General features: G+C 41.6%; 3 protein-coding genes across 9 annotated transcripts in view; 1 reads left to right on the top strand and 2 right to left on the bottom strand.

The window, feature by feature from the left end:
* Nucleotides 1–1963, bottom strand: part of LOC131693239 (uncharacterized) — a 41792-nt gene extending 39829 nt beyond the window's left edge. Inside the window, exon 1 of one of the 2 annotated variants that reach the window (XM_058980900.1) lies at nt 1599–1963. The gene's annotated coding sequence lies outside the window, so the exon portion shown is untranslated. The remainder of the gene's footprint in view (nt 1–1598) is intronic. The other variant, XM_058980899.1, reaches the window with a different exon arrangement.
* Nucleotides 1964–2608: 645 nt separating this feature from the next.
* On the top strand, nt 2609–19729 carry LOC131693133 (multifunctional methyltransferase subunit TRM112-like protein). Its single transcript, XM_058980713.1, has 4 exons — nt 2609–2809; nt 2866–2967; nt 18451–18692; nt 19592–19729. The coding sequence occupies exons 1-3, from the start codon at nt 2732–2734 to the stop codon at nt 18637–18639; spliced, it is 369 nt and encodes a 122-aa protein (XP_058836696.1). The 5' UTR covers nt 2609–2731; the 3' UTR covers nt 18640–18692; nt 19592–19729.
* LOC131693131 (uncharacterized) overlaps nt 18689–20776 on the bottom strand; it is a 37354-nt gene continuing 35266 nt past the window's right edge. For all 6 annotated transcript variants that reach the window (XM_058980705.1, XM_058980706.1, XM_058980709.1 and 3 more), the window contains one exon: nt 18689–20774. In XM_058980705.1, the coding sequence (XP_058836688.1) occupies nt 20564–20774 (211 nt within the window). In that variant the 3' untranslated portion in view covers nt 18689–20563. The remainder of the gene's footprint in view (nt 20775–20776) is intronic.

Below are 20776 nucleotides of genomic sequence, written 5' to 3'. Positions count from 1 at the left end.
CGATTTTTATGATTATTTAACCTTTTATAAGATATTGTATGTCAGCCGTTTAAGCTTCATACAGGCATTTTTAATAAACATCTATTACATGTGGCTAAAAATATAAGATATTCTTTTGAAATTTAAGATCAAAATAATTATGCTAAATACTCTTTTGTAATAATCCGCTTGTTTAATAGTTTGGCAGTAAAACATTAACAATATTTTTTTCATTTAAACCGCTTTGAATGAATCGAGAAATTGGCCCATTTTAACTCTACACATTTTACGGCTAGGATCGCTAATGGCATCTTTATTCAACACATAAAAATAAAAATAGAGGCTTTTGAGTCACCTTTTAGGTGAATTATGATTACTTCCCTATTCTCTCGCTAGTTTTACTTTTATATTGATTCTTAGAAACGACGTAAGTATGTCGGAAAGAATTTATACGCATTCTATCTATTGTTGACCGCGATATAAACAAAAACGGGATCCTTCTTGATAGCGTTAAAATGAGCTCATTACTTTAGGTACCATCCGAACCTCTTCTACTCGACTTCACGCCAATGCACTTTCGCTTCCTGATCAAAATGTCATTCACCATTATATAAGTTTTAGATGTTCTCTCTTTTTGAAATAACATGTTTTAGGACGGTTCATTTGCGTTAAACCACGTAAAAAATTATTCCCCACTGGTAATTTGTCCTATTGGCTTGTCGTTGTGGCTGACCGGAACATATCTCGTAATGAATGTCGATTTCATTGATTAAGATTGTAACTCCATTTATTAACTCGTCTGAGCATGCCATCAGCTGCTTTAACAATATAATATTCAAGGTCATTCAACATTGCGTTGAAAAGGGTCATAGAATCATCACGATTCTATAGTTTAATACATTTTCCCATCCATCAAAAATTACTTGAACTTTACAACACCGACTAGCGAGCATGACATTATTGCATCGCGACCGTGCGAGAAGAAAATGGTAGCCAAACCGAAGCACACCCCGTAAAAACCAGGCAAGGATGAAAAATGCCACCAAGAAGAATGGCTCTTCCTCACCCTCGTCAACGCTGGGGAGAAACTCTCTACACTGTGCACTGTTCTGGTGCGTGTGCCGTGTGACCCGACCGTTCGCGACTATGCTTTGGTCAGGGTCTTGATAGAGGTATTTGCAGTGTTTATGATTATACTTTGTAGAGGTTTTCGGTAAGGTATAGCTCACTCCCCAATCTGTCAGTTTGCTTGTTCCAACAATCGCTTCAAACACCATCGCGTTTGCATCCGCATATGAGCCGTGTTTACAAAAAAAAATCACACCAACACAACTGCCGCTAGCTAACTGTCAGGTTGTGAAGTTCGGTTTTGAACTGTTTTCTTTTGCTTCTCAGCCGTTCGTCGTCGTTGGACAGGTGTGTGCGTAATGCCGTTCATCTTACTCACACAACCGTACTCATTCGAATCGATTAAAATCCCTCTGCCAAGAGATTGGATTTTCCTTCGGGAGCTCTTCCGATAACTAGTTTCTACTGTGAAATGTACCGAACAATCACTTGTTCCTATGAAAAAACCCAAATTTTCCTAGCTGAATCGGTAGAAACCCAACAGCTCATACCTTGAATGCGCATTCAAATTCCGATCTGTGTTTTCCATCAATCACCAGTTCAAGTCCGATGCAAGCAGCAGCAGCCATTCATGGCTCGCCAAGCAGACGGAGCCAACCAGCCAAGAGTAAAAAAAAACGAGTACGTGCTGGGGCTGCAAATTTTCACAACACTTTTTCCACTGAAAATACGTCACAATTGGTGCAAACTTTATCGCTAATCGATTCCGCACTACCGCATTTAACTACTCGAAATAGTTTTCAACCGATTTATACCGTTTATCAGCCCAAAAAATACACTACATTTCACTGCTTTCTAGAATGGACATGGAAGGTGTTTCGTTTTTCTGATGGGACTTTTTCGTTCCCTTTTCATCTTCTCCTGACTGACACTCAGAGCGGTGGTGAATTTATCGTACGTCTTGTTCACTCTTGTCGATACGGCTGCCAGATTTTGCGGGATGCGAGAGTCAAACCCACCACGGTTTTGTTCTATTTGACGCGCACGGTGGTTAGTTTGACAGAAATGGGAAATTTTTCAAATCTTTTGCCCACCGGTTTCAAACGCCTTCCATCGTGGGCAGAGCTGCCAGATGATATTGTTGAAAATCTGTGTTATCGTGTAAAAAAATCTGTATTTTTCTGTATCAATGCAAAAAGAGAAGTTTTGTAATGTATCTGAATTCAAAAATTTAAAGCACCTGAATACTATATTGTAGTTTTACTATTCATGAACACATTTAAAACTATTTCAAATTGCAAACACAAGATCTACCTTCATGATTAAGATTATTCAAAAATTGGGGTTGAAAAAACTGTTGAAGGAAGGTTGTTCCACATAAGGTAATTTGCAATTGATTTATTTTTATAAAATCTGCATAATTTTCTGTATTAGGCGTATTAGGTCTATAATACAGATAATACAATAATCTATATTATATAACCCTAAAAATCTGTGTTATAGATATTAATCTGTATAAATGGCAACTCTGTTCCATCGTGGGATTTCGAAAACGTCATGATCATATGAGTTTGTTTACCTATTGTGGCGTGCTTGTGATGCATCGTGTTTTTCAGTGAATTTTGCATAAAAACTTCTCAAAACTACAGATTAGCGCTGCTAAGTTTTAATTAAACGCCAAAAAATGAAACTGCTCACGTATAACTTTCTTACATCCAAGTGCATTCGGGGTGTGAAGGTTGGCTTTCCGTTAAAACTGAAGGTAAGCTTCGTTAGTCAATATTCAATCCACGCTTTATTGTTTATCTTCCCTTTAAGATCGTGGAGAAAAAAGAGGTATCATCGGATTTCAATTCAGAGTTTATCGTCCGTATGATTCCTCGTCTGGACTGGGGTGCCATCAAATTGGCTGCTAATCACGTAAGTATAATTTGTAAATTGTCATTTTATTGTAATTGTAATTTATTAAATACATACCTTTTCGTTAAAACTTTTACAAGGTCAAGGAATCAATGCGTACGAAAATCGGTTAATTTACACTGTACATCAGGTCAAGAAAAAGTACATATTATTTATAGGTGCTTATAGAGTTTCAGAACGAATGTTAAGTCTAGTTCCACTGGTATTTATTGTACAATAGCTTATACCGTTTTTTGTCATAGTTGAGTAACTTGAATTCTGTCTTATGTTCCTCATGTATTTCTTATGTTTATTTGTGACGACACCCTGGTAATATATACTATCCAAGAAATATACTTAACATAATATGCAGATGTACTATTATGGCTTAAGTAGTATGAGCGAGTTCCTTTAAGGAGGTTTATACGATTCTTCACAAACCATTAGCACAACTCGTTAATACTGTTTCTACGTACTTGGAGGATCTGACAAAACTAGTTGCTAACACCTCTGTACAAAACCAGGTACGAGAATTAAACCTGTCAGATTCTTTTTCCGGGCGCACCATGAACACCAATTTTACCGGCAATGATACAACTGGCACTCCTGGAAACCGGTGGTTACAAACGCCCAACCGAAATGAATGCGGAAGGTGTGGTGGAAGACCGCACAGAACCGATGATACTTGTCCGCCAAAAAACGCTAGATGTCGGATGTGTAATCCAAATGGTCACTTTGCTAAAAAGTGCAGAACCGACCCTCACAAACGAAAAGCAGCGAACCCTCAGTACCAACAAAACTCACACTTGTCAAAAAGGCCAAGAATAAATGCGATCGAAGAACAGGTAACCGATGGAGACAACGAGAACAGCACATCTTCGGTCATATTTTCAATAGGCGACAACCATGATGAATTGTTTTGGCTCAAAGTCGACCAGGTGATGATCGAGACGCTAATCGACTCTGAATCTAAGCACAATATAATCGGCGAATCCACTTGGAAATACTTATAAAGCAATGGTGCAGTCGTAGCTGACGTTAGACCATCCAACGAACAGTTGACAGCTCGCTCAAACGGGAAGTCAATACTTTGCACATTCGAACTTGAAATTAATGTCGTTGGTAAAGCGAACGGAAGTGGCGTTCGAGCCAGTTTTTTTTAATAAGAGGCGGAAAACAAAATATGCTAGGTCGTGCTACAACAAAGCAGCTAGGGGTTCTTCTTGTTGGACTGCCCAGTGTTATCAACCCAAGCGGTATAAACCACATCCGACAGACAACGGTATACGACGCAGAAAAATTCCCCACAATTAAAAGTAACAATAACTAAAAAACGACACAAACTAAACATTTCCAAATTTCAAGGAGTTAAGCTACGCATTAATAATGACGACAGTGTAACGCCAGTAGCCCAACACGTACGACGAGTTCCAGTAGCACTCCGCCAGCAAGTCGAAGATAAGCTTAATAAACTGCTAAGAACCGGAATAATCGAAAAAGTTGATGGCCTAAGTCCGTGGGTTAGTTGTTGCAACTAAAGACGATGAGGAGCTACGCCTGTGTGTTGACATGCGACGCGCGAACACTGCAATTAAAAGAGAATTTCACGTTATTCCCACCTTTGACGAACTCCTTGCAAGGTAAACAAACGAAAAAAGCGCGAAAGAGCATATTTTATTCACAGTACATTATTAAAATCGTTATATTCAAAATTTGTTTCTTCACCAGATTGAGCGGACCCAGATGGTTTTCTCGGTATCATCAAGTTGAGCCGCATGAATCTAGCCGGCACATAACCACGTTTATTACCCATCTGAGAATGTTCCGTTACACGCGATTGATGTTCGGTGTTTGCGGAGCATCAGAGCACTTTTAAAGGATCATCGAGCACATACTGAGCGACTGCTCCTGCGCATTCAACTACCAAGATGATATCTTTATATATAGCAAAACAGAGGAAGAACACAACAAAGCGCTACGAGCTGTAGCGAGAGCGGCGGAAAACCATAATGTAATTCTTAACCTAAGAAAATGTAAATTCAACGCAACGGAAATGGAGTTCTTAGGTCACAACATATCTCAAAAAGGAATCAAGCCAACAGACGGTAAAATTATAACAGTCAAGCAATTCAGACTTTCTAACAGCGCAGAAGAAGTTCGTAGCTTTCTGGATCTTGTGGGGTACGTCGGACGACAACTAATGGTAGACGACCAGAAGTTCGAGTGGTTGGCTAAGCACGAAATAGCATTCAATGCATTAAAAGAAGCAGTATGCACTGCACCAGCACTTGGCTTCTTCGATGATCATCGACATCTGTCCAGCCTTTCCACACTAAACGATTACCGCGATGTTGACAGCTCCGACGATAAAATGTATGTTAATGCGATCAAGGAAGGAAGCTTCGGATTCAGATTATGAATTAACTCTGGTGAGACAGGCTTTGATGAAAGACAACTGGAGCGACGAAAACACCAAATCAGGCGTTAAACAGTACGTGCCGTTTCAAAAAGACCTTAGTATTCTGGAAGGTTATGTCATCAGAGGATGTAGGCCAGTCATCCCGCGCAAACTACGTGCTAGAATGTTGCAACTTTCTCATGAAGGCCGCCCGGGAGACAAATCGATGGTATCTCGCCTACGAGACAGAGTCTGATGGCCAGGCATGGACAAAGATGCAAAGAATGTTGTCAAACATTGCGAAGGTTGTCGCTTAGTTGGACAACCGTCTGCTCCCGAACCAATGCAACGACGCAAAATTCCAAATGAATGGGTCAAAGTAGCAATGGATTTTCTAGGCCCGCTATCTTCGGGTGAGTACCTATTAGTAATTGTGGATTACTACAGCCGTTACAAAGAAGTCTGCATCATGAAGAAAATAACATCAGATGATACGATTAAGCATATTGAGCCAATTTTTGTGGGCTAATGCTTTCCAAGAACCATCACCTTGGACAACGGACGGCCGTTTATCAGTACCGAGTTTGAAATTTACTGCCACACAAAAAATGTAACGCCTAATCATACAGTTCTTTACTGGCCTCAGCCCAATGGAGAAGTAGAAGGGCCAAACAGATCACTACTAAAACGGCTCAGAATAAGTAATGCTTTGAGTCGCGACCTTCAATATTTAATGATGTATAATGCAACCCCGCATTCTGCTACTGGCAAGACCCCAACAGAGATGCTGCGCAATAAAGAAATCCGATCTAAAATCCCATCGCTTGGAGAAATTGAAACAGCTACTTCCACAGAAACCGAGGTCAACTACAGGGATGCGAATTCGCGATCAGAAGGGGTTTCCAGACCATCAGCAAAATTTCGACCTTCCTGAAGACATCACCAGTGAACAAATCGCTGTCTTCCTCGCCGAGTATGGTGAGGTTCTCAACGTTCGTGAACTCCTGTGGGATAATCGCTACGGTGCCTTCGAAGGCGTGAAGACTGGTGTTCGTTTTGCTCGGATGGTGGTGAGGAAGAACATCCATTCACTCGTCACGATCCAGGGAGAAGATACGGTTGGTTACAAGTGGCAGCGGCAAACCTGCCTACACTACCGCGAATTTGCACACATCGACATCCCATGTGTGCAAAACAAAAAACTGCTCGTGCAGAAATTGACAGCCGACCGATCGTGTGCAAATGTCACGAAAATGTCAGTCCAACAAAAAGGACCGGCAAAACCGAAGCTGACCGACACACAACTACCGTCGGGGTCGAAACCCTTGGCATGAAACTCGGGTCCACTTATACAACCTCGTGAACCTATCGAGACACGGTCTATAGTTACCCAGTAGAAAAATATAATGGCTCCCCTCGCCGCGCCAGTAGCGACTCAACAGAAAACTTCGGCTGCGTCCACAGCCAACCAACCGTCGACCGTAAACCCATTCGGCAACATCGGCCTACAACGTAAAACTGATGGTAATGAAACAGACAGCTCACAAGCATCTCAAGCTTCAGCTGCTAGCCGACGCTCACGAAGGCTACCGCCGGGGAAAAAGATGCGGCATGGTGACGAAGACTTCACCACCACCGAACACGGACGCATCCAGATTTCCAATGAAGAGATGTATGCAATGGAGGACTACATCAGCTATAATATTGGAACTATTAACATCAACATACAACCAAACTAAATGCCTTCGTACTTTCGCTCGTTCTATGGATCTTGACATCATATTCCTACAGGAGTTTGAAAACGAACAGCTCACCTTACCCGCCTACAACGTTGTCTGCAACGTCGATCATGCGAGGAGAGGAACGGCAATTGCTCTCAAAGAGCACATTAAATTCTTGCACGTAGAAAAGAACCTGGATGGGAGATTACTCGCCTTACGTGTAAACAACATCACGCTGTGTAACGTGTATGCCCCGTCGGAATCTGCTCAACGTGCCGAGCGAGAGCAGTTTTTCAACACAACGATCGCTTACTATCTTCGTCACCACACCGCACACACCATTCTAGGAGGCGATTTTAACTGCGTGTTACGGGCATGCGACGAGACGGGAAGCAACTCTAGTCCTGCTCTATAAGCCACCGTTCAGCAGCTGCATCTGCACGATGTATGGCAGCAGCTCCGACAACGCGAGATCGAATACATACACATCACGCACAACTCTTCCTCCCGACTCGATCGCCTATACGTGAACGCAGGCCTTCGAGATCAGCTGAGAACGACTGCTGCCCATGTCTGCTGTTTCTCGGATCACAAAGCCGTCACTGCGAGAATTTGCCTTCCTCTTCCCGACAGAGCACATAGTCGTGGTTTCTGGTCCCATCGTCCTCATCTCCTGACCGACGAAAACATCGACGTGCTTCAAATACAGTGGCAGTATTTTACTCGCCAGCGTCGAAATTTTCCGTCATGGATGGAATGGTGGCTGTTGTGTGCAAAACCTAAAATAAAATCTTTCTTCCGATGGAAATTAAAAATTGCGTTTGATAATTTCTATCGCGAGCAGCAGCGCCTTTACGGTTTACTACGGCAGGCATAGGACAGCTACCATAGCAACCAGACAATGCTGACCACCATCAACTGAATGAAGGCAGAAATGCTTTCACACCAGCGGCGCTTCTCTGAGATGTTCGTCAGAATCAACGAGACGTACGTGGCGGGTGAGCCGATCTCAACCTACCAGCTGGGAGAGGTGAGAGAGGCGGAGAACAACCATCGAGCGACTACGAAACGAGAGAGACGAAATCATTGACGACTCGGTCACCATACAGAATCACATGGTCGAATACTTCACCGGCCTGTATGCGCGTGGCGAAGTGGAACAACGAGACGACGGCCCCTTCCAGTGCGAAAGAATCATCCCAGAAAATGATGCTACTAACGAAGCCGCTATGAACGAAATAACGACAGCTGAAATCTTGTCTGCCATCCGTACCAGTGCATCCCCAAAAATCACCCGGTCCTGATGGACTGCCGAAAGAATTTTATCTGCATACATTTAACGTCATCCACCGAGAGCTAAACCTAATCATGAATGAGGCTATTCGATCAAATTTTCCGGCACAGTTCGTTGATGTGGTAATCGTATTGGCGAAGAAACGCGGTTCAGGGGATACTGCGCGTGCATACAGGACGATAAACTTAATCAACTGCGATTACAAAATCCTCTCTCGAATCCTGAAGCAGCAAGACTCGAAAATGTTCTTCAATCTCACAATCTGTTCTCTACCAGGAACATCTTTCAGGCCACCCTGGCACTCAAAGATAGAATTGCTCAGCTGAAACAAACAAGCGGAGAGGCAAACTGGTGTCGTTCGACCTCTAGCATGCATTCGATAGGGTAAATCACTATTTTCTGTTCCACACAATGCGCGCGCTGGGATTCAACACGGCTCTGGTTGAGCTGCTTTCTCATATAGCAGCAGCGTCATCGCCTCGACTGCTAATAAACGGACATCTCTCCGCACCCTTCACCATACAGCGATCGGTCCTTCAAGGTGACCCATTAGCTATGCTCTGTTTATTACTCAGCTTCACCCGCTACTGAAATGATTAGAACAGGTGTGTGGAGTAGACCTAATCGTCGCATATGCGGACGACATCAGTGCTATCGTCAGCAACGTGAGCAGCTGAATTAAATACGGGCTTTATTCAGGCGGTTCGAATAAGTCTCAGGAGCTCGTCTGAATAAAGCAAAAACAACGGCAATTGACGTGGGTCTGACAACGAATCCCATAACAGTGCCATGGCTTCGTACGGAAAGCAGCATCAAAATACTCGGTGTGATTTTTGCGAACTCAGTCCCATTAATGGTGTCCTTAAACTGGGACATTCTCGTGACAAACTTTGCTCGACTAGTCTGGATTCACTCGTTGCGTCGTTTGGTTTTACATCAAAAAGTAACGTTGTTGAATACTTTCATATCATCCAAACTGTGGTACATGGCAGCCAACCATCTATTTCGCGGCGTTTGTGCGACGGTACCGATGCAACAACTGGCGCGTAGTAAGGATGACGGCGGCCTAAACCTGCAGCTACCGGCGATAATATGCAAAGCACTGCTAATCAATCGCCACCTACACGATATCGAATCCCTTCCCTTCTATAATTCCTACCTTAACCAAGCGAATCCTACCCAAGCAACTTCTCTTCCTTGCCTAAAAATTATGATGGACAATATTACAGCCCTTCCCTTCCAAATTAGCCAACACCCCTCCGCGATCAAATTATTCGATTATTTATTGAATGTACCGACAGAGCTAAAGTTGTAGTTGTCAGCCCGCGACAAATTGGAGGCGAATATGGAGGAATATATCCTCCCGTGGGCTACTGCCTGATCAGCGCAGTGTTTTATATATGTGGATAAACCAAAAAGTACCGCCACCATGAGACGAGCAGATGGAGAAAACTGTATTCACTGTTCAGAGCCAGTCGAAACCATACAACATAGATACTTTCAATGTATACGAGTGCGTGATGCCTACGCACTGTTTCAGCAAAAGCTACAGATTCTGACTGGAGCACGGCACATCCCATATGATGAACTGTTAAGGCCTTCGCTAGAGCGAATTGAGGCAACAACGAAAACAATGATACTGAAACTGTTGTATTGTTACATTTCGTTCATTGAAAAAAATCAAGAAAATAGGGTAGATGTAGATAATTTGAACTTTTACTTTCAAACTCAATGTTGAAAAATTTGTACTATTAAGTTAAAACTTTAAAACTAATCAAGAATTGACAAAAAACGTATTTTACAAAAAAAAAGTAGCATAGACTCATGCCACGCGCACCTACGTCCGCGATCGCGTAAACTTGATAACACCCTGGAAATAAGGTGAACGTTTTAGTACTTACGAAGTTTCAAAAGGCGGTCTCCAACGCGGTCTCAAACGTGAACCTACAAACGTCCGTGCTCGCGCGATCACGAATCGCGATTCACGTCCGGAAATAATTACCCTTCATATCCACTAGACAACACCTTCCATGACGACGGAACTCTAGTGATATGGAAGGTGATAAGGAAAATCTCACTCTCTTCTAGCATTTAAACCGTAGTTACATACATGTTAGCACACGCGACATAAAAACGCACACGCGATCGAACCCGTTAACGTATAAACGGTCGAGCCCTTCACGATGATACGATGAATATCACATTAAGAATCACGGCCCGCTGCAATTGGCCTTATGCAGTGTTTTAGTTGGTGACATTTTTCGGTCACGTCTGCAATTGTAGCGAGTGATTCTGACGGGGAGCCCTTTCGAGAACCTAGCTCTACAGCTCCAGTAGGACAACTTCCGGAAAACAAAAATAATAACTTCTCCCAAGGAAGTTGGATTGATTTGCCGTCTTCGTCAAAGTTATAGACAGTAAAATTATCTTTCTTATTTTCACTTTTATAGTGATAAACTAATGCATACAGTGCCACCTAGCGGTGAAAATGCAACTGAGCAATCTCCATGTACATTGTCAAAAAATCCCGTACAAACTTCGAACACGCAGAAACTCGTGATGGGATCACGAATCGATTCAGGGGTCGTCCGATTATGTTTTCAAAAAATCTTTTGTTCTGGGCAGTCTAGTGTACAATTAATGCAAATAGGTTGCAGAAAAAGGTTGCTGAAACAGCCCGATTGCACACAGATAAATAACAACAATAACATGAACATTTTAGCACCCGTTAAGCAGACGTGCTGTACTGTTTTGATTTTTCGTTGTGTTTTATTTGTGCGAATAACTCATCAAATTATCGTTGTAGTCGAAAATATTTGCTCACCGTGCCAATCTCCTGCATAGTTTTGTGTTGGTTTGTGAATTTGAAGCGAAAACCCAAAGATTTTCTGTAGTGATCAGGCTTCCTTACTGCTCTCGATATTAGCTCATTTTCTCTTTTGTAAGCAGTTAAACGCAGTAGGGCTGTTTACTAGCTCCCACCGAAAGCGAGAGAACACGCTCTCGAGAATCAAGAGATTTTTTTTGCGTTCACGCATATCTCTCTACCACGCAGGGGGGGATGCGAAAGTATTAATTCTCGCCCAATTCAAGAGGGAGCGTTCCTCATCAGATGCTCAGTTTCAGAAAGAGCATGTTTGAAAAAATGCCAATAAAATAAGATGGTTTCGTAAACAACAGAATGGCGATATTTTATATCAAATGAGTGCTTTATTTAAGCTTTGCGTATTCAAACCAGTCACTATATGTACACACTAAGCAAACCCAAAGTTGTTCAGTTATTTCATTTGACGATTTGCACAGTATTTTTAACGGAGATCAGCAATTGATTTATAAAATTGCGAAAGCGTATTCATTTTTCAGCGACTTCGGTAGATTTCCGAATAATTTGCTGCTAAAACCTGGAATATTTTTAATCGAATTTATTATTACTTTTGCTTTTTTCGGTAAAATATCCATCATTCAGTAAAATACTAACTTCTAGAGAAAATTTAGAATAGGACGTAAGTAACAATGAGAGCTTCTCTTTGGGGTCTTTCTCTTCTGTTCATTACTCGGCCATTTCAACATTGACTACTCTACTCTTCGCATAATATTCTAGTAAAAACCGTCGGCTTTCGATATGTACTGAAAAATTAGTGCAAAGTGTTGTAATGACGTCGTAATAAACGAAAGAGAAAGTAAACAAAGAGAGGGTCTCAATGTTACTTACGTCCTATTGAAAATTTTCTCTAGACTTGTTCGGCAAAAAGTTAAACATCATCGAATCTCGTCAAAAACATACAAAACACGTACAACAAACTATCTGTTAAATCGCCATTTTCGGAGAAAAACATTAGCACGACGTGTTTGCACATTGCAAATACTTCGTAGTCTTTCGTAAAACCATGAATTTTCAACAGAACACAGTGAAAGCAGTAATAGTGAGATTTTTGTGGTTGTCATTGTCATGTTTGAGGTGTATTTATTCCTTGCCTAGGGCAATTTTTCACATGACGATTTTGGATGAATGATTTGACTCGAAAGTATAATAATTAGAAGCCTGATAGCAGATTCAATCGCGAAAAAGTGGAAATAATTCGCCTTTATTGATAATTATTGAAGATTTTTGCGAACAAGCAATTTTTTTGATAATGAGAATGTTTTGTGTTCAGAAATTCAGGGCTAAAATTCGTAATCAAATTCAGGAAATGTAAGATTACTTTCGTTCGAATTTTAATTTTCTGTACAACCTTTAAAAGCTGGTAAATTAATTTCCATTACCAATTCGTCAAATGTAATTATCAAATTACTGAACAAGTCAGCAATCCTCATCTGAAAATTTGCTGAATATTTTTGACGTTTGGATAAAAAGGGAATATTGCGGAGAAATTGGTAACAGAATTGGTTTACTAAATTGACTACCGAATGGCTTGCTGTTGAAAGCCCAAGTAAAATTTTCCAATACTCAATAATTCAAACTAAGTGTTTAATCTATGCACGTTTGGTGGAGCAAACTAATAGACATTTGAGCATTACACTAATATTAGGACACTTTTTATTAAACATGTCCTTGAGAATGATTTGAAGACAACGTTGATTTTATTATGGCAAAGATTGGATTAAGGCGGAAAATGGTAAAATACTGGTGTTTAAACGCAACGAAAACTTAATTCGAGTGCCCTAATTTTCACCCTGCTATTTACGGCAATAAGATGAAGAAAGATGGCAGACGCTGCTTTAACCAAAGGCTTCAAATTAGTAGGGTTATAATATAATTAGGATGAAAATAGTCTCAACATCCTATCAGTCTAATAGGCATTTAAGTGGTTACACCACCGTAGAATTTTTAAAAAGTCGAATTTATATTTATTAGTCTAAGATGTGCTTTAGGATGTTAAAAATTATATCCCAAAAAATGGAAGACGAATACGATATATAAATGTTCAAATTATCAATTCTTCCGCAACGCCTTCTGTGTAAACCTCAAACCCACTTTTTTTGAGTTGGCCGGAAATACAAGTCGAACAAATGGCTTTTGATTTTTTGAAATTTTCCCAGCATATTCGAAATTGATGTTTTCAGGCCGTGGACCTCTACCTAAAAACTCGCATGGGGGGAAATGCTGCACAGTTGCCATCTTGTGATGAAAATACTAGAAAAAAATATTTTTCTGATCCAATACATATGTTATAAATTCCTTTTAACAACATTTCAACTCCCTTTATTGTGCCAAAAAAAAATTCCGAAATATGCCCATTTGTTCGAGATCTGCAGTGGTGTAACCCCTTAATGTTGTTCAGCGATTTTGAACTGGAAGCTGCCAATTCAAACATCTTTACTATTCCCAGAAGGTAAAACATGGATAGGGTGATGAGCCCATTATCGCTATGTTTCTATTATCACGTTACCCATTTGAAGCCGTTGGTTAGAGCAGTGTCTGCCATCTTTGTTTAACGCATTGAGTCAAATGGTAGCGCAACAATAGGGGCACTCGATTCGTGTTTTCGTTGCGCTCAAACACGAGAATTTCACTGTTTTCAACGCATGTATGTTATTATCTTGGTACTTAACAGCGAAGCAAAGCTGTTGATGCCAATTTGTACGCATTCAATTGTTTGTAGGCCGAGTAACTAATGATTCAGTGAGGCGCCCTCCTTAGTATGGTGAAAATAGGCACTTCACCCTACTTATCATGAAAGCCGAGCTAATTCTAGAGAAAATTTTCAATAGGACGTAAGTAACATTGAGAGCCTCTCTTTGTTTACTTTCTCTTTCGTTTATTACGACGTCATTACAACACTTTGCACTAATTTTCCAGTACATATCGAAAGCCGACGGTTTTTACTAAAATATTATGCAGAGTAGAGTAGTAAATGTTGAAATGGCCGAGTAATGAACAGAAGAGAAAGACCCCAAAGAGAATCTCTCATTGTTACTTACGTCCTATTCTAATTTTTTTCTAGAAATATTCGAACACTGATGTGAAGCGAACTAAATTTGGTTCCCTTGGGGGTAAAGAGGAAACTATTTTATTCTCATCTGCAAACTGAGCAATTTATCTCCGTTGCTCCACCAGACTATGATGAGGTAAAAGCAGAGCATCTAATGAAGGTTTGCTCTGTCACAAGCAAGAGGATTCAGTAATGAGAGCATGTGGTTTCTCTCTGCTCTCCTAGTTACTGGGCAAAAAATGCGCACCAAAATAAAACTCATGTTATATGCGGGTAAAATTTTAAATTTTCTTTATCTCTTCGTTGCAAAGATGAGTAAAATGAAGCCTGGTAGTGATTCTTCGTTTATCCCGTGATTTTGTTTACATCACCCTCTCAATTTTACACCCAACGCAGGCAAGTAGCGAAAGGTGCTTCCCACACGTCAAAAAGGCGTGCAATGAATTCTGTTTGCTAAACAAGTGACTCTCCTGTTGATGGGATCGACAAAAATTACATGTCGTGGCAATTGGGGACCGCTTTTTCACCGCATTTGCATTCCTGGTATGCAGCGATCTGCTCTGGACTTGTCTGGATTTAATAAGAACTTGTACTGGCTGTGCGACAATTGTGCTTGCAGTTTCAACAAGTGGATGGAGCAAACTGACTCCGCTGCTTCTATCGTGGACACCAAAAAATTGTGCGAAGCAGTAGATAACCTGAACGCAGTCGTATCTAATCTCTCCAACCGCATCGAGACACATTTTCCGGCTAATTTTGGTTCTGTAGCTCAAAGGGGGCTGTCTATCAAGCGACTTCCGGGGGATCCACCTACTCCAAAAAGAAGTCGCGAGAATTACGCTAAAATTCGCGCCACTGCAGCCGCTGTCTGTGGTACTCGAGAAATTCAGCGGGAAATCAGAACAGTTGCTGATGAGCGGAAACAGTTCTGGGTCTGCCTCGGCAGCCTTGATCCGATCTTGTTGGTTAAGAAGGATGCTGATCTGACAAAGCTCAATTTTGTTTCCTTCCGAGTCGAGCTTCCAAGTGAACTGAAGGACGTGGCACTCAGAGAGTCTACTTGGTCAACTGGAGTGCTGGTTCGCGAATTTAACTTCGACCAGCAGAGACAGGATAGATTTCGTCAATAGGTTACATCTAACTCCGGGATGCACCGTCGCTTGTACTATGGAAGCCCTCGATCCCCCACCACAGTCCAGCTACTGCAGCCAGCGTTCACCAGTCGTCCCGGTCCTGGGTGTGGGAGTGGAAAAAGGGTCTTCCAAGCTTCATACTGCGGCAAGTATCCATCTATTTCGAAACTTTCTAGCACCGAAATGTTCTTCGATTCCAACTCACCGTCAATTGCGCAAAGTTCCTATCGGTATTAGACGCCACCTTTCATGCCAGCGACCAGTTGCCGTTCAGGAGTGGTACCTAGCCCAACTGCATCGAGTACAACCCTCGGTTTCCTGTTTTCCCGGTCACCGGAACGCACACTTGCCACCAGTCCTGAGGAAGCCCTTAGTCCCCCCATCACAGTCGAGCCCCTCCAGCCAGCGACCACCCAGTCACCGTGGCAAGCAGGAAGTTAGCAAAAGTTGAGCAAAGCGAAATTGATGCTGGCAGCGTTTCTGCCAGTATTTTGCGCGATTTGTGCGAGAATTCTGGCGAAGAATTCGCTCAAATACAACAACCGTTTCTGACAGAAGCGGTTAAACTAACCGATGCTGCTCACTTTTAGCCAGAATCTAGCCAGGAATGTACGGTCAAGATTTCTGTACGCTTCCTGCCACATCTTTGTCAGATGTTATGCTCGATTCGTGCTAGATTCTACCAGGTAGGAATTGCCAGGAACTTTGCACGATTTATTTCCGAGTTATGCAAGGGTTTTGCTCGGTTTCTGTAAAAAATTGCCAGAAAACGTGGACGAAACCGAGTTCGCCCTAGTTCAACTAACCCGATAGAATGCGCACAGAAATTATCCAGGGCTGCCAAACCAAGACTTACAGAAATCTAGCAGAAAATTTGGTGACTCGTGGTCCCGGTGCTATGGTGGAGTTGGGACGAGGGGTCCGCAAACCTACAGCAGGCAAGTATGAAGCATCTGTGAGTTCTTTTTTGCCTCAAAACTCTTAGATTTCCAGCCTTGGACAACGACGAGACAAGCTGCTACTATACTACCAAAACGTTGGCGGTATCAATTCAACCGTTGAGGAATATCGCCTTGCAGTCTCCGATAACAGTTTTGATATCATCGTCTTCGTCGAAATGTGGTTAAACGATGACGCGCTTTCCAGTCAGGTCTTCGGTCCTGGATATGAGGTTTTTCGTTATGACCGGAACCCTAGAAATAGCCGTAAATCTACCGGCGGTGGTATATTAGTAGCAGTTAATCGCAGGCACGAGTTGTTGAGAAGACTTGCTGGGATTGCCTCGAACAGGTCTGGACGATAATTGAGCTTGGCGACCGTATGTTGTACTTGTGTACGTTGTACGTCCCATCCGACCGAGTCCGTAACATCGAATATGTTGACGCATACTGCAGCTCAGTTTTAACCATACTCGAAGACGCTAAATCGGTTGATGAGATCATCGTACTAGGAGATTTCAATCTCTCCAGCATTTCGTGGAGATCTTCCCGCAATGGATTTCTTTACTCGGCTTCCCATCACTCCGTTCTTCACTCAGGGGCAGTGAGGCTTCTTGACAGCTACAGCTCAGCAACGTTACTACATATTGATCCTATTGCCAACGAGAATAACCGCCACCTTGATCTTTGTTTTGTCTTTTTAGTTTCCAGGCACATAAACCGGTGTTCACTCGCTCACAGCTCACTCATGAAGAACCTAAAGAAATCCTTTGCAGCGGCTTCTTCCAAGCCGCTATTGTCGATCGGATGGTCCATTGTACGTCAAATGACAGTGGTTGACACTATCGCATGGTGGGGCGAAAAGCTCGATGGAGAGCCATGGACCACTATTAGCGCTGTTGGTAGGATAGGGTTTACGAAACCGTATTTGGGACTAGCAGTGGGATGGGACAGGATTCGTGAGCGTTAGGGATCGGATCATCATCGCCTGCTGATCACCTCCTCATCGAGTTCATCCCCGAGTGAGTTGGGTGTCCGAACACAAGGATGAATGAAATTGGAAGTTTCATCGATTCTTCCCAGCAGAATCGCTACACAGGTTTCTGCTACATCAGTAGTGATGGCTCCCTCTACTCTAGTGAAACCAGGCACATCACCCAGCATTGATCGCCACGATCGATCGCATCCTGGCGCCCGATTATAATTTTCCTCCGGTCCTCGTCTCATGCGACTTCCACAAATCTGATCATCGCAGACCTCTTCTCCACTCTCGATTGGCTAAATATTCTGCATCCCGAAGATGTTGATACGGCAGTTCAAACATTTTCCAACGTTTTGGGTTATGTTATTGACAGGCACGTCCCGAAGATAGTTCATCATCAACAAATCGGCCCTCCTTGGCAAACGAGCACGATGCGACGGCTGAAGTCCATGAAGAGAGCTGCTCTGCGAAGGTTTACTAAGTATCGCACAATCCCACTTTGAATCTATTAGGGATGATCCATAAATGACGTAGCATTTTTTGAGTAATTTTTAACACCCCCCTCCCCCATCGTAGCATTTCGTCACAAACCTCTAAATACCCCCCTGGAAATTACGTAGCTTGACGGTAACTCTGCCCCCCTTGTCCTCGTAAATTTTTTTAAAAAATCTATTCTATTCCCCTTTAAAAAAGCTACATAGCATGACATGACCCCCTACCCCCCTGTCGTCACACATCATCACAAAATACAAAACTCCCCCCTCCCCCATATAAATCTACGTCATTTATGGATGATCCCTTATGTCAGTCTCAACCATGCTTTTAAAATAGCTGGTCAGGATTGTTTCTTTCGATATCAGCAAAACATTCAGCACTCAAAACGTTTCTGGAAATATGTGAAGATACAAATACAAATAACAACGATGACTATCTCTTCACGAATTATATTGCGCTCACGTGAAAAATGTTGCATCTTTAATGTCACCATGGTCGTGTCCTATACCCAACCCTTTACTATATGCGAGCCGTGTCTCAATTAAAATAAGCCTTATAGGTCTATTCATAACTGTTTCATTCGTTTATATATTCTTGCTTACAATTGCAGATTGGTACCGAACTTCCTGACACAATACCGGAGGACATTTCGTCGGACTCCGAAACCCTGCAGAAGATTCACCACGTCCTGATGGAGGTGGATATCGTTGAAGGATCCCTCGAGTGTCCGGAAACTGGTCGAGTTTTTCCCATCACCGATGGAATTCCGAACATGTTGCTGAACGAAGACGAGGTGTAAACTCGCGAAGCTTCCACAGGGCGAGTCGAAGAAGGAATAGGCAGTAATGTTTGGTAAATGGCAATTTTTATTATATTTGTTTTTTTTACAGTTTACATGGAATTATACGTGCGTGCTTCACTTAGCAACAGTTGCTTTTTTGTGTCATTTGCTCAGAAATGGCGGCCGTAATTTGACCCAAAATCGAGAGATTCTTATATTTGGAGATGGACGCAATTTTTCCAATCAGTTTTGGAGCATTTTAATGGGTTTGTGTGTATGCCGCTTCGGGGTTTTTTTCTTCTTCTATATTACTAAAGTTTTTGTGGGACGAACAAGGTACAGGTTTCACTTACAGTAATGCTTTTAATAAAATGGCAAGTTAGTATTTGATACTTAAATGTCACGATTCTTTCTAAGTAGATCTAGTCGAATTAGGCTAATAGTGCACTTCCACAAAAAATTTAATATGCTTGCGATAATCGAAAAGTAAGTTGACTATCACATACATTTTTCGTTACATTTGTTTATGGTTATCATATCAAAATATTAGAAGTAATGGAAACTTTGCTTTCAGTACAGTAGATTGTAACCTTGCATTTCAATGGAATATGTTTGCTGTTTGGCCTCACCTTCATATACTCTCTCCTATTTATTAATGCTTTACTCAGTTGCGCGGCAAATATTGTTTATCTTTTCACAATGTAACAAGGCAATGAATGGTTATTGGGGAATGAGCATTTCTTGCAGTTTTGGCCTATTGCCGTGAATGTTGCGCCACTTCTAATGGTTGCTTTGGCCTCAAACTAACGCATCTAATAGTGACGAAGCCTACCGATTGTTGTAACATTCACTACACTTTCTTTGAACGTGTGAGCTCTCTACATTTGCTATATGTTTCAAATTTGACACTCTTCATTTAATTTGCAAGACGATCTAATGCAAAACTGTGTATTTTTTGTTCTCATTTCAGTGACGGATTAGAATGCTTCTTTTTGTATTGCAAATACATAATTTCTAACTGACAACCGCTGCGCAAAACTTGATTGTATTTAAATTCATACTATCAGCTTAGTAATAGAATGTATCTGAATCATACAATGACGTTTTAAAATATTGAATATTATCAACCCATTAAAAACTTTAATATGCTATAGAGTAAGTTGTTAATAAACTCAATGATAAAACTGAATCATTGGTTTAGTTAAAAAGAAACCCGGAATGTTGTTTTATATTTGCACTATACTGCGAATAACATTTTAATCGATATTCGAGACTGTAGCCTGATTTCTGTAATCCTAACTAAAAATACCATTGATTTATTCAAACATGACCGGACAAAACAGTGAAGAGCTTGTTGATTGCTATTGTTTGTCAGTGCAGAATAAATCCAGTTAGTTAAATACTTTTTTCTGCAATACGTCTCGTTTTATATTTTTACCTGTTGGTTATCACGCAAGATTCTAGATATTCTCAGTTACAACCTACATTACACACTACACATTAGGAAGGACTTCATCTTTTTCGAATATAATATTGTTTCATCTCTGTGTAGAAAATATAAACTTTGTTTAAAAAGATCAAACGTATATAAGAGTCATTACAGTTACAATAAAGTCAAACAACACCTTACAGAATCTATTTAGTATTTCGTTAGCACGCAGAGTAGAGAAGTTCTGGTGAAAGTTATTGCACTTCGAATAGCATTGGTTAACACTAAGTTAAATGAAAGCTCCGATGCGTCATTGACTAACTTATTACGGAATAAACCAGCCATGCCGCACAAGTATTCAACCAACTTTTCAAAAACCAACCAATCGAATGGAAGTTATGATAAGAACATGAACAATAGGTAGATATATGTAGTTTGTTGTCGCCGTCGCGCACATTAGGAATAATAGTTTGCATACACCTGCCGGGGCTCCGATAGGCTTCTGATTCGTCCCTAGTTGCACTTAACGTCCTTCATGGTACAATTGAGCTGAGCGTAGATGCTACCCTTCGCTAGCCCGGCAGGACCTTTGCAGAGGTCCCCATTGGCACCGTGAGCTTTATACGTACGATCAATACGAATCGATCGATCCGGACCCATGGCTAGTTTCTGGCTGCCTCTGGCCAGATCCGGATTGGCACCATTCCAAGTTACGTAGTCCGCCCT

Source organism: Topomyia yanbarensis, chromosome 3 (genome assembly GCF_030247195.1).
Source record: "Topomyia yanbarensis strain Yona2022 chromosome 3, ASM3024719v1, whole genome shotgun sequence".
Lineage (NCBI taxonomy): Eukaryota > Metazoa > Arthropoda > Insecta > Diptera > Culicidae > Topomyia > Topomyia yanbarensis.
Note: the sequence above shows the minus strand (reverse complement) of the source record. Positions and strands in the feature narration are given on the sequence as shown.

What these genes read in the sequence shown, in the direction of transcription:
- LOC131693133 (XM_058980713.1), top strand. Translation starts at nt 2,732, where the DNA reads ATGAAACTGCTCACGTATAACTTTCTTACATCCAAGTGCATTCGGGGT. An exon ending in GCTTTCCGTTAAAACTGAAG is followed by an intron (nt 2,810 to 2,865) that starts GTAAGCTTCGTT and finishes CTTCCCTTTAAG; the next exon opens with ATCGTGGAGAAAAAAGAGGT. An exon ending in TCAAATTGGCTGCTAATCAC is followed by an intron (nt 2,968 to 18,450) that starts GTAAGTATAATT and finishes TTACAATTGCAG; the next exon opens with ATTGGTACCGAACTTCCTGA.